At 40.9% G+C, this 13419-nt stretch overlaps 1 protein-coding gene across 5 annotated transcripts in view; it reads left to right on the forward strand.

The window, feature by feature from the left end:
* Positions 1–13419, forward strand: part of GRIA1 (glutamate ionotropic receptor AMPA type subunit 1) — a 120948-nt gene that overhangs the window by 77150 nt on the left and 30379 nt on the right. For all 5 annotated transcript variants that reach the window (XM_005147181.4, XM_005147180.4, XM_034066769.1 and 2 more), the window contains 4 exons: positions 2954–3058; positions 4951–5061; positions 6017–6223; positions 7359–7729. In XM_005147181.4, coding sequence (XP_005147238.2) covers positions 2954–3058; positions 4951–5061; positions 6017–6223; positions 7359–7729 — 794 coding nt within the window. The remainder of the gene's footprint in view (positions 1–2953; positions 3059–4950; positions 5062–6016; positions 6224–7358; positions 7730–13419) is intronic.

A 13419-nucleotide genomic window follows, 5' to 3' on the forward strand; every position in this document is an offset into this window, starting at 1 on the left:
ATTTTAAAATTTCATTAAATTTCAAGACTGATATTAATCTCTAGCATTTTTCTTTATTTTTTTCAGACAAGAATAGACGGATTCCTTGCAAATACTGCTAGTTCAGTGTTATCCAAACAGTTTATTCTACCTTCTTTCCTTAACTATGAAGAAGGCAAGAAGAATAAAATTATTTTGGTTAATTTGCATCATATGTAAATCTTGTCAAGTATTTTGTTTTGATTTGGTTTTGGCTTACTGGTAAACAACAATTCTTTTCAAACCAAATCTTGCATCTGATTTGATTTTATTGCTTGGATTCACTTTTTTCCCAAGCCTGTGATTGGCTTTCTCTATGACCTTGGGCAAATCACTGCCATAGCTTCTCCAAACTTATAACAAAATTAGCCTCCATGATGCATTAGGGAGATCAGTTACCTAATAAACACAAAAGACTTGGAAGTCTTCTGATGAACAATGGGTTCTCAAGCATTTTCCTTTATTGAATTTATGAAAATAGGAAATCAAAATTAGAGAGCTAAACAATACAGTTTTGTGTGTGTTGGAAAATCTCCTCTGAAGTTTCCTCATCTCTTCATTAAAACAATTTCAAAAGTCTGAAGTTTTCAATTGTTGTGACTTTGGGGAAAAAAACCCACAAAGAACCATTTGCAAAAATTGTTTCTTTACCATTGAAAAATTAGAATTATAAAAACGTTTGACCAGTACAATTGCGATGCTCAAAATGAAAAGCTCTGAAACAAGAAATCTCCTAAGGAAATCTGCACTCTGAATTTAATAATTATCCAGCATTTAATATTGTAGCAAGAAAGAAGCAGGTGGAAATAGAAGAACTTTTGATTAGATTGAAGGCTTGAGTTATCCTTTCTGTAAAGACTCACAATTAGGGCAATTTTTACAGCTATTCATGATGTGCTTTCTCTTCACCTCCCATTTACGAATGCCTAACATTTTATAAGCTTAACATTTTAAAAGCAAGAAGTTTGTGTACTTTTTTCTACTCAGACACCTGCAGTATGCTCCAGAATTGCCTTATTTCCCTCTGGTGTTGGAAGGATCCATGCATGGCAGGAGCAAAGATGAAAAGCAATTTGAAACATTCTGCAATTTTCAAAAACAGAAATCTAACACTTTTCAGCAAAATGTATGCTTTTATTGAAGAGAATTACTTTTTTTTTCCCAGGAAAATGCTCACAAAATGTTGTTTTAAACCAGTACACTGAGGTTTTAGTTGTACTTTGAAAAGATTATGCTAATTTTTGACAGATATTTTTTTTTGTTACCACATTTACTAAGCACGTAACTAAGTGCTGACTAGCCCTGTAAACTAGAAGGCAACAATAGCATCCTTCTGCTCCAGCTCCCCAGCAAAGGACCACATGCCTGAAAATGCTCCATGTCTCCAGTTGATTCTAGTGGTGCTTAGCACTGTTGCAGTCAATCCTCACTGTATTTTATAGTAATTCAGGGGATCTTTTAAAGGTTGGTAAATGATGGAAAGGTTGTGCTGCATCCTCCAGCATGGATGGGAGAGATCCCTTTTGCTGTTTCATTGGTACATAGATAGCACAGCATTACGAATTCATTCATTCATATAGAAGAAATTGATTCTGTCCACCTGCCTTCTAGTGCATATAAAGCTACAAACATCCATGACCTGAGCTCCAGGGTTGGTCAGAATCTGAAAAGAAAACCCAAGGGGCCATGAAAAAAGCAGCTTGGGAGTGCTTAAGACAGTGATGCTTTTGCAGTGTATCTATATTTTATGGGCATGTTGTGTCTTGTGTGAAGGGAAAAGTATATTTCTCCAAATGTCACCAGGAATACCTCTTGACGTGGAGGAGCTGCAGAAAATACTGGCAGATGTTGATTTTCATGACAAACCTTTGCAATAATAGCTGGAAAACAAACACACTTTAAACAGATTAGCAACAGATTTCCTCTATAATAATATATCCTCATTTCTTCACGGTGGGTCTTTATTCTGAGCATCTCGGAGTACTTTAAAAGGCTGCTAAGTACCTGTTCCCATTTTGCATGTGGGAAGACTTCAGCTGCAGAGACAATAGATTTGTCCAAAGCAAATGGAAAGGCTGAGAGCAAACCTTTAATTTCCATTTCAGTGGCATATGCACTTCTCTTAATGGTCTGTTACAGAGACACAAATTTACACTCCTTTTCCCAAGATCCTGATCCCCACATGCTGTATGTCGCTCCAGTCGGAAGCCCTTCTCCACATCATGCTGGGCACTTTTGCAGCAATTCAAATGGCCACAGTGAGAGGAGAAATTCAGGATATGGGATGTGACATGAACAGCGTTCCTCAGCTCGGCAGTGTTATCAGCAGAGATTTATGATTTGAAGTTTCCTATACAAATTTAATTTACAATATGAAATTGTCAGGTTTTATTAAGTTGGTGAAGAAGTAATTACATTTGCTTCTTAACTGGTAGACTCCTCTCTATCAAAAGACAGCAGCTAGGAGCTGTGGCCACAATTTCATATTTCCTCCCAATACAGTTCCTGATTTGAACTGACAAATTCTTAACCAAATCATGACTCCAGGTCAGATTTAGAAGATACAAAAAAAAATCCTCCACAAAGCCCAAGGAGTTTAGAGCTGATGTAGCTCATTGTCACTTCCCGAGCAGTGACGTGCTCACACATCGGAGCTGGCACCTGAGTGCAGTAATAGACCACTAAGTTTCAAGAGAGAGGGGTTTTAAAAGAAAAGGTAAGTTAAGAGAATGACCCTGCACAAGGCCAGGCATGCTGTACAGAGCAAACCTAAGTGAAAGCCAGTCTCAGAGAGGTGTCCTGTCTCTCCTGCATGTATCTGAAAGATGTGACAGCACCCTCCATCCTTCTTTCCCTCCTCTCTTACTGCTGCCAAATCACCACCACATGAGATCCTGCCCAATTTGCTCTCCTCATTGATATTTATGTCTTTAAGGTCCATTTTGAAGGATTGTCTGGCAACGTTCAGTTTAATGAGAAGGGACGGAGGACCAACTACACCCTGCATGTGATTGAGATGAAACATGATGGGATCAGAAAGGTAAAGTAGAGAGCGATCTGAGATCCTGTGTCAGGCACCAGCCTGGTGTTCGAGTTATGGTGCGGTTAGGTCTCAGCAGATGTTTCTGTTCACAAGAGCTTGTACGTGAAGTCACGACAAGTGCATTCCCAGCGCCCTGCATAAGCAAAGCCGAGCACTAGGGAAAATTAATGGAATATTGCTAAGGAAATGCAACATATGGAAGGGGTTAGCAAGAGCAATAAAGGCATCTCAGCTGTGGGGCAGGGATTTCCAGAATAGTAAAAGCTTGGCCAACTCAGCCTTGCTTTTGGCAGGACATATTGTCTCAGGCCCAGCTGCACAACATCTGTTTTTTGCTCTCTCGCTTTTGCGAGGATGAGCCAAGGCAGATACAGGTTGATGTGGTCTGCCCTAACCAGTGTAGGTGACTCTTTCATGTTGACCTAATTCTGCTCTCCTTGAAGTGACAAAAGCATTACCATTAACCACATCCTGATAGCTACACAGGCATCTGAGCTGTTCCGGAGTCTTGATCTCTTTGTGTATTTCTGCGTCTTGGGCACTTTGAAAAATCCAGCCTTGTTCAGTAATATTGAGCTCTTGAAATGTTAATCCTTTGGAAAATCTGACTCTGTGTGCTTATGTCCCACTTCAGATAACTGCCTATCTGAAGAACAAAGAATAATTCCATTATTCTGGTGACAAAGGAGCTCTACTAAAAATTTTGGAATGGGGCATTCATTGGAATCCCTCCATATCCCCTTAATCCCTTGAAAAATAAAATACATGTTTGAAACTGAGAAAAATAACAAATAGTGAAAGTTCTACATTTGCAGCCTCTACCCCAATTCATACTTACACCTGAGAGCAGTTGATGAGAAAGATCAGAGCCCACCACAATCAAGCAAAAAAAAGGCACATTTCTCAGTAAGAAAGAAGCATGATTTTGAAGATATACAAAGTGTCTTCCTCTATGTGGTATTGAAAAGAGCAAAAATGCTGTGTTATGTCCAGTTTGGGGCTCTGAACATGAAGAAGGCAGCAATCTAGAGAGAGCCAAGAGGAGAAGAAACAGCTCTCTTGAGCTATTATGATCTCTAATCTGTCATCAGCAGGCCCCGGTCATGCCCTGTGTTAATACCCTTTCTCATTTACTGTGATAAGAAATTCCTTTCACATGAGCAGAGCTCAGGCAACTTCATCCTTACATGAGGTGATGGAAAGCTTCTTATAAAATCAAGTCCTCAAAATGGATAACCTCAGCAATGATCTTCCTAGTGATATTCAGTGGCACTCTGCTTTACTAGCAAGCAGTGATAGATCAGGCCAAATCCCTGATTAGTAATAAGAACACCTTAACATGAGAACTCTTTCCATTACTAAATTGTTCAGTTTATTCATAACATTAAACTTTTTTGCATTGGCCAGGGTTTTTTTTTCTTCCTCACTTGATTTTTTGTCTTGTTGTCTCAAGATGTGCTGAGTCAGTCCTATGTTCATATGGGCTGTTAGATGCAGGACAGCATTTTAGCACCATGCAGCATTTGAACATGCAGCAGGTATGCTCACCATTAAAAAAATACTCTTAAGTTACACAGGGTGTACAGGTGAACTCTTGGCTTAGGGATGCAGCAGGGAATGGCAATAACCCCCCAGTGCCATGTGCTTAATGTTTTTACGTGCATAAAAGAATTGTGCATATCATGCATATTATTTTCAGGCTGGAGTCATAGGGGGATGGGAAAGTTCCTGGTCCTCCTAACAAAAGACATCAAGAATTGGGAGAGGAGATCTCTTGTTTGGTGTGAACATAAAGAGGAATTTGATCCTGCTTGGATAACCCTGTTACCATATCCTGGCTAATATTAAAAAGAGATACCAATAAGATATTCTGGGTTTGTATTTGGCAGATTGGTTATTGGAATGAAGATGAGAAGTTGGTTCCAACAGCCATTGATACTCAAAGCGGCAATGAATCTACAAGCCTCCTGAACAGGACTTACATAGTCACAACTATCCTAGTAAGTGCTGTTGCTTCTATTCCAGCTCTCCCTTTACCCCATCTCCCTGATGAGCAGACTCCCTCTCCCCCTTCTTGTGCTCTCCTTTGCACTGTATCATTTTTATAATAGTGATAATAATAATAATAATAACAGCACTTACTGTTCCTGCTGGGTCCATAAAGGTATCTGAAAATTACTGTGGCTAATTAAATAGGTATTAAAGAGCTCTCATGCTTAAGTGTAGAAAATACAGAAGATTATGACAAGATAGTAGAAGCAACAGTATAGGTAAATTAGGACCATTATACCTGTGCTTTGTATTTAGCCCACAGAATGGGGGCTGTAATTCTGGGAAGGATAAGCTGTATTGTGCAGAGAGGCTGAATCATAGCTTTAAAAACAAATCTGCATTATAATCATGAAGGAATAATATGTATCCCCTAATGTATGGTATCATGTATTGTGTCATTGTATAAGCTTACCCTGCAGAAACACTAGATTTTACTAACTTGTTTGTTGAACACTTACTGTGAGTCTACAGAGAAGACACAATACCCAGACTGAATTAAACAACTTACAGCTCTCTCCTCCTGTTCAGCAGATTTGATTCTTCCCATGCCCACACATGCAGGCAAGTCTTTGAAAATTCACAGCTCAGATGCACTAAATATCCCTTGCAGAGCTGCACTGAAAGATTTGTTGCCCCCATTTCCCTATGTATTCCATTGCCCTCAGGTCCATTGCTGCAGAAGCTGCACACAGATTCTGCTTGAATTAATAGAAAGTACCACAATAAAAGTCACACTTCGTACTTCCCAAAATAAGTCCACAGTGTATTGAATGTGCTCTTTGGCACACGAACACAAAGATAGAGCATGGGAACCAGAAGCTGTACACTGGGCTCTAGTCTAAGCCCCAGATGTGCATCTCTAGGATGTGGAGTGTGGCTCAATGTTGGTCTTCTTTGTGCCAGGAAGACCCATATGTGATGCTCAAGAAGAATGCCAACCAGTTTGAAGGCAATGAAAGGTATGAAGGTTACTGTGTGGAGCTTGCTGCTGAGATAGCAAAGCATGTTGGCTACCACTACAGGCTGGAGATTGTCAGAGATGGGAAGTATGGAGCCCGGGACCCCGACACCAAAACATGGAATGGCATGGTGGGAGAACTCGTTTATGGGGTGAGTTTCCAACCTTATCCATTTTCTTTAGCTCTTGGTATTTGAGAACGCTTTTAAGCCCTAGAGTACGAAGGAACTGTGCCTTCTGTCATCCTGACCTGTCTTGAGGACTGCAGCTCTGATAATGCAAATAATCAGCCCAAGTAAAACATTTTAATTTAGGGAAGGACAGCACATTTTGTGACTATGGAAATGTCAAAATGGCTCCTTTCAACAGTTCCAAGATTCTTTTTTTTTCCATTTTTGGAAGATCAAGTATTGAAAGGTCAAACTTTCCCATGGGCAGAATCTTCAAATTTTACCCTATTTTATATTTGCATGATAATGGCAGGGTGAAAGAAGGATGAGATTTCAAACACTCAGGCTTGTGAACAGTAGGACTCTACTACTTTCTGCCTAGCCACTCAGTTCCAACATGTTGGATATACACCTTCCCTCCACACCTGTAAACCTGGTTCATTCTGGTAGCTCACATTCTGTGGTGTTTAGGTCATCCTTCAGAGGGGTCTGATTTTGCCTTGTAGAGAAAGGGGAAATCAGTGGGGGAAGCATCAGAGCCCAAGTCTCTGTGTCACTGTGTTGGAGCAGGGAATATTCGGCCTCCTGCTAGTAGCTCCACTGCATGTACTGACAGCCATTTCGATGCATTTGCCTTTCCACTTTCAAGGTGGGTTGTAAAATAAACGGAGAGTGCACATCAGTGTCACTGGAACATTTTTTCCTATTCTCATGCAGTCAAAAAGCTATTCCTGGTGGAAGTAAACATCCTGGCATCCTTTTTCAGGCAATTGGCCTTTTCCTTGCCTCTTTTGATGTCTGCATGACAAAGCTCTTTCAGTGAAAATCATCTACATCAGACTGTGACATCAGTGGATAAGTCAGACATGAAGAGCTAGGTGGCTGCAAAAAGAAACACTGTTATTCCAAAACATGAACTGATAACCAGTAGTAACAAAGTTGGAATATTCCACCAATATTATGGGATGCTCCTTTTTGCCATTTCTCTTGCAATTGGTTTTGTAGGATTTTTTCTGAGATAGCAGGGGTAAACAGAGATCAAAGGAACATAAGCAGGAGTTAGTAGATATATTTTTATCCCCAGAATGCAAACCTCTTTTCTGTCACTCCTTTTCAGAGGGCGGATGTGGCTGTGGCACCATTAACCATCACTCTGGTTCGAGAAGAAGTTATAGACTTTTCCAAACCGTTCATGAGCTTAGGTATATCTATCATGATAAAAAAACCTCAGAAGTCCAAACCAGGAGTTTTTTCCTTTCTGGATCCTTTGGCTTACGAGATATGGATGTGCATTGTTTTTGCCTACATTGGAGTGAGCGTTGTCCTCTTCTTGGTGAGTCGCTTCAGCCCTTACGAGTGGCACACTGAGGAATTCGAGGAAGGACGGGACCAGCCAGCCAATGACCAGACAAATGAGTTTGGGATATTCAACAGTCTCTGGTTCTCCCTAGGAGCTTTCATGCAGCAAGGATGTGATATTTCTCCCAGGTGGGTTGCCTTCCCCAGTGAACCTTTTTCCAGTTCATGTGGTTTAATCTTTGCATGATTTGGAGCAGAACAGGTTCTTTTTGACCTTCCTTCCTGAACCATTGTGTGGTTTTGTGAATCAGTTACAGATTCAGAAAGGATCCAAGGGTTCACAGGTCTCTCAGCCATGAACTTAGGACCTCAAACTCGAGATCACGAAATACCATTCTAAATTTATCCTGGGGAATTCTTTCGAGGGCATTTACAGAAATGCAAACAAGATTTTCTAAAGCCAGACGATTGCAATCAGTTTTTGTCAGTCGTTTGTTTTATTGTTGGTAGAAGCAAGGTCATTTTAACATTATAGGGAAGCTATAAAAATCCAGTATAGTAGGGAGAAATAGTACAGCAGGTACCCAGTGAAAGGTTATATGGTTTGTGCCAAACATTATGGAACACACTGAGTGGCTTTAAGTATTATTGGCCTTTAGAAAGGTCAGAGAAGTACAAATGCACAAATTATATGTCTATATAATTGTCAAGTAATGTCTATAATTGAAGGATCTTTCTTGTGGTCTGTGTATATTCTCACGAGACAGGTTCAGATATGAGCCAGGGATAAGGTTTTTGACACCTCCAGAGTTCTGTGTCCAGGGAAGATGTCCTTAAGGTGTATGAGGCTGAAAAAGGGTTAACATACTGTGGCTTGGGACGTAGATTGTATGCATCCATCATTCCCAAGAGGTGTGCTCTGGATGTTGGATGAAGGGAGAGTAGCTCTAGCACCAAAGCTGCTCGGTGCTGCAGGACAGCTTGCAGGACACAGCTGTCTTGCACCCACCCCACAGCTCTGAGTGGCACACTCATCCCCGTTTGACTCAAACCAGAGGTACTACCAGTCACAAGCACGAAGCTGCAGGCAACATATGTATTTTCTGCATTTGCATACCATGGTTACCTCTGAAGTGATGCTCTGATGAAAACAGAGAGCAAAGAAGCCTTTTGTTTCCTTTTCTCTCCATCCTTACTTTTCTGGGCTTTGTCTCCCTTCTCTTCAAAGGGAATTTCAGCAGAGATATGTATCTTATGGGTGAATAGAGTAGGCAGAAAATAATTTCCCATATGCTGGGATGGCATCAAAGCTCAGGGGACAAGAAGAAGAGACAACTCCATCAGCAAGTTTAGCAACTCCAGTAACTGCACAGCTCCCATGGGATGGTGGGGGAGGCCAGGCATCAGCTTGTTGGCTATTGAATGCCAATTTGTCCAAATACTAAGGAGTTTGGGATAGTGGTGAAATAAAAGCCTGCAGGGCATTTTGATAGTGACAGCTTTTATGGATATGTTTTATCATCTGATAGCTGATTAGAAGAAATCCAGGAGGAGCATTCAGAAAGTTTTCCCAACAGAGGGAATTTCAACTTTAGCTCTGCTTTGTAACACAGCTCCGTGCTTTAGGATCAGGTTATTGTGATTATCATTCTCATTGTTGTTCCTGTCACCATTATTCTTATTTAGGAAAGAGAATGGCTTCCTTTGGGGACATTTCAGTCGTCAGCTTCTGTTCCAAGAAGGAACGTAGAGAGGTGAAAAGCTGAGACTGCAAAACAGCAGACTTGGAAGCATCTTTAATAAAAAAGTGTCAGGGAGAGATCAGTGGGTTTGATTCAAACAACAAAATGTGCTCTAGCTAAACAACACGCTTTGAATCACCATTTCAAGGGCTTGTTTTATTTTGCTGTGAAATGGGAAATGAGAATGGTTCTGTTGTTATTATTTTAATGTTGCTAATTGGATCATCCTGATAATGAAAATTACAATTTCATTGAATATTTTCCCATGGAGCACAAGAGCACTTCCAGACTACAGATATTTGCAAGAAGAGAACATCCCAAAAATGAAATATGGGAATTATTATAACTCCCAGTACTCTGAATACAGCTCCCTGAGATTCTTGCAAGTGGAGAGGTGCATTTCTATGAAATGAGAAAGGAAGGAGGAAGCAGAAGAGTGAGAATTTCCGTAGGATGTTGTTGTACAGAAAGGCTCTGAGCGCGCTCTCTATTTCACATGTACTTTTCACACGAACCTAGTGAAGGATTTCTGTAACACATCACTTAGCAAGGAATGCTTGGTAGAACCACACTGTGGGCAGGTGGGGATCTGCTCTCTTCCAATATATTTCCTATGTGGTTGCTTCTAAACTTATCGCTACAATCTCAGCATTTCCCAGTAATATATTAACCAACATAAATAGCTTCTGTTATACATCTGTTCTGTCATTCTCTCCCTGGCAGAAGGGAGCAAGTGCAGGGGTGTATTTTGTTTTTATAGAGGTTTAGGGTTGTTTATTTCAGTTTTGTTTTGGGAAGGAGTAAGGGAAATTTGTCTGGAGGTTTGTATTTTTTTTCCCCAGAGCATGCTTGTTTTAAGTGCATATGCCACTATGTATTTATCATAAAAAAGATGTAAGACCAAAAGTGCAGACGCATCACTCAGCACAGGGGGTGGTGAGGTCTGCAGCAGTTCCCTGCTCTTGTAAATGTGCATTCCTCAGCCTCAGACCAGTCCCCAGGGAACTTTGGTCCCCAACAGAGGCAAAAAAAATTGTTTTTGAAGTGGCATCCTTTTAAGGACATTCTTACTAGCCAGAAATTCAGTCAGGTTTTGAAGTATGCTGGTCACAACCTACCAAGGACTTCAAAGATACACTGTGGATTTGACAGCCTGCAGATGGCCAAGACAGAGTGTAGCTGTTGCTCATAGCCTCTTCACCTGAGGAGTGAGGCTGCTGGGCATGAGGTAGACTGGGGCCCTTGAAGCTTTGAAGCCTTTTTGTCCAGCAATAGACTGGATGAATATGGCAAAGGCTGGGCAATAACCAGTCATGGAGAACCCCAGCTGGAGCTGGCGGCAGTCTGTGGGTGCATTTGGATGCTGCAACATGAGCATGAGCAAAGAATTAATCCCTTCTAAGCCATAAGTGGCATGACTCAATTGTAGGTACGTAGTTTCAACCAAAGGAGGCTATTAGCTCCTGGACATTTCCCACTGGAGTGTGCAGTCCCATTCTGCACTATCAGAATGTGGTTCAGTCACTACCATGTGGACTAATTTGTCCCAGTTGATGTGAGATATTCCCTGTTGTCGCCATTAAAGTCTGTGCTTTCAGGTTACTGGCCTACACACAGCAGAATGGAGGAGAAACAACATTTTGGAGTTGTGAGTAGTTGCATGTACATAGTAATGGGCAGAAATCAGTGAAGTCTGAAATGGACCATAAACCATTAGGCTTTGTAAAGTGCAACCTTAACTTCAGAAAACAGTAATGAAATTGCAAAAGCACTCATTAAATGTGAAATATAGGCCCAGAAAGGAGATTCTCAGAGGTAATAAATATCCTGCAGCCAATAGCAGGAACCTGCAGAAAGAGAAATATGAAGTAAATATAACTCACATTGTACCGTTCTTCAGAAACGTAATTTGATATATTGTCTTCAGAGCTTAAAATAACCCCTTGTGTGTAGCAGATGTGGAGAGTGGGACCTCGCTAACATCTAGGACGTTGCTGCCGTTCCTCACTCAGGGTAGACCTGAGGCCTTTGAGAAGGAGACCTTGGGGACATCTGAGCTTCCCGACTTCCTCTGCAGCAAAATGAGGCATCTGAATTTTACATTTGCCCCATCGTTTTCTACAAAATATATCATTTGATTGGTGTGAAAAAGATAGAAAAGCAGGGAGCAAAATGTGTATTTCTCTTGTCAGCTTCCTAGCTTGATCTTCTGCCTTTTATTATTGCCAAATGTGTTGCTTCATATGTTGGAGCCCAAAAGAGACTTCCCGTATATTGGAGACTATTAAATTTAATCTGGTGACTCTTCCTGTGACACAGAAAACTTATGTTTAACTAAAATTAAATACATTTGGCTAAAATAGATCTTCCAGAAAGGAATTTATTCTTCCTTTGAAGATACCATGAGATAGAATATACACAGTTTCTCTCAGCTGAGTGACTATAAGAGTCTTGTCCCCAGTGGAGTTTGACAGCAGGATAAATAACACACAGTATCACCTAGTAAATGCAGCCATCCTTTGTGCCCTGCCAGAGGAAAATTAAACAGAGATCTCCAAAAATAAACCCAGCTCCACAGGGGCTCTCTTTATACTATATTGTGGAAACAAAACACATTTATTTTTATTGCAGATCAAAAGTTAGCGTGAGTAAAAGGGAAATGTATAGATGATAGGGTATCATGTCATGATACCTGGACAACACAGCTTGGTATAATCTGTGTGATTAATAGCAGAGATGGAGATGCCCTGGTCAGCCTGTGCTGACCAGTGAAATGATGGATGAAGCTTTCATCACAGCCTGTGTCTGGGAGAGAGCCAGACTTGAAAGGGGATGTTTCAAGAGCATCAGCAGGGATGCGGGACGTGGTTTGTACAATATGCCATGGGGACCACTGCTCGGAAATATCTTGGCCACACTAGTTTGTCCTATAGATTGTTGGTGTGGGTGTTTGCTGCATGTAAAGAGACATGGTGCAAGATGTGATCCGCCCTTCAGCTAACTTGGGATAAAGAATTAGATGGATCTTCACTTGCCTGCAGAGTCCAGATGTGACATGCAGGGTGCAGTGGCATGTGCCGAGCAGTGACCCCTGGCTTTGGGTAATGCACTGGTTGGGGAGGTTTACTCACAGAGATGATGTATGAATGAGCTCTGAGGTGGGTAGAAGAGATATAAATTGCTGGCTGCTATCCAGTCAATAGATGCTATCAATTATTTATAAGCATCTTGTGGACATCGTTATTTGTTTCTAGTGACACGGAAACAGGGTGCTCTGGCTGATCTATACAGTGTGCAGCTGGGCTTCTATTTCACTGCATGCCCTTGCAGGGTTTCTGTTGCACTCAATCACAGTGGATTGTCTGTGGAAGAGCAAGTATGGTACTTACTATGTACTTGTAATTAATGCTGAAGATTCTCTTCTGCTGTTTTTCCTGTTTATTTACATTTCTTTCTAGATCATTTGAAAAATACACAGGAGACTTAGCCATAGAGCTGGTGGAAATGGCAGCAAAATTGCCCACAAGTTGTTGAGTTTTTTTCCCTAAACTAGCCTCTAGAGACCTTGAAAAATAGCAGCACTTTTAAATTCCATCAAGATATTCCTCATACTGAAAGATTTTATCCGGTTTCAGACAACAACTGAATCAGAAAATATTTAGAACAAAAGCTTTCTCTTTTTCAGTGGGAGGTTTGATTTGGGTTGTTTCAAGAACATTATTTCCTTTCTGTCCTTTGCTTAACTCGTATTTGCAGCGCACATACAGATTTTGTTAAAAATTTAGAATCTGGGAAATTAGAATCAGCTTCATTTAGCAATTAAAAGGATTTCATTTCCTTCCTGAAATGAAGGTTGATTTTTGGTGTTTATTTGGCGACTCTTCTTGATTTCAGTAGGCATCTTCTTTGACGGTCCAAGCAGCAGGCAGTCTTTTTGGCCTGATGCACAGTTTTGATGACATCCTTGTGGTACCCATTATAAACTTAAACCTTAACTTGTCTTCTGTTCAAGCTCTCCTAAGGCAGGATTCCTAGAATAAATTAGGAAAGATTTGTCCTTTTCCTGTTTTCCTTGCACTGTCTGCACAGGAATGAGTGGTGGAGTGGAGCTTGCTGGCAGGGCTTCCTGAAGCCTCT

This window comes from Melopsittacus undulatus, chromosome 10 (assembly GCF_012275295.1).
Source record: "Melopsittacus undulatus isolate bMelUnd1 chromosome 10, bMelUnd1.mat.Z, whole genome shotgun sequence".
NCBI lineage: Eukaryota > Metazoa > Chordata > Aves > Psittaciformes > Psittaculidae > Melopsittacus > Melopsittacus undulatus.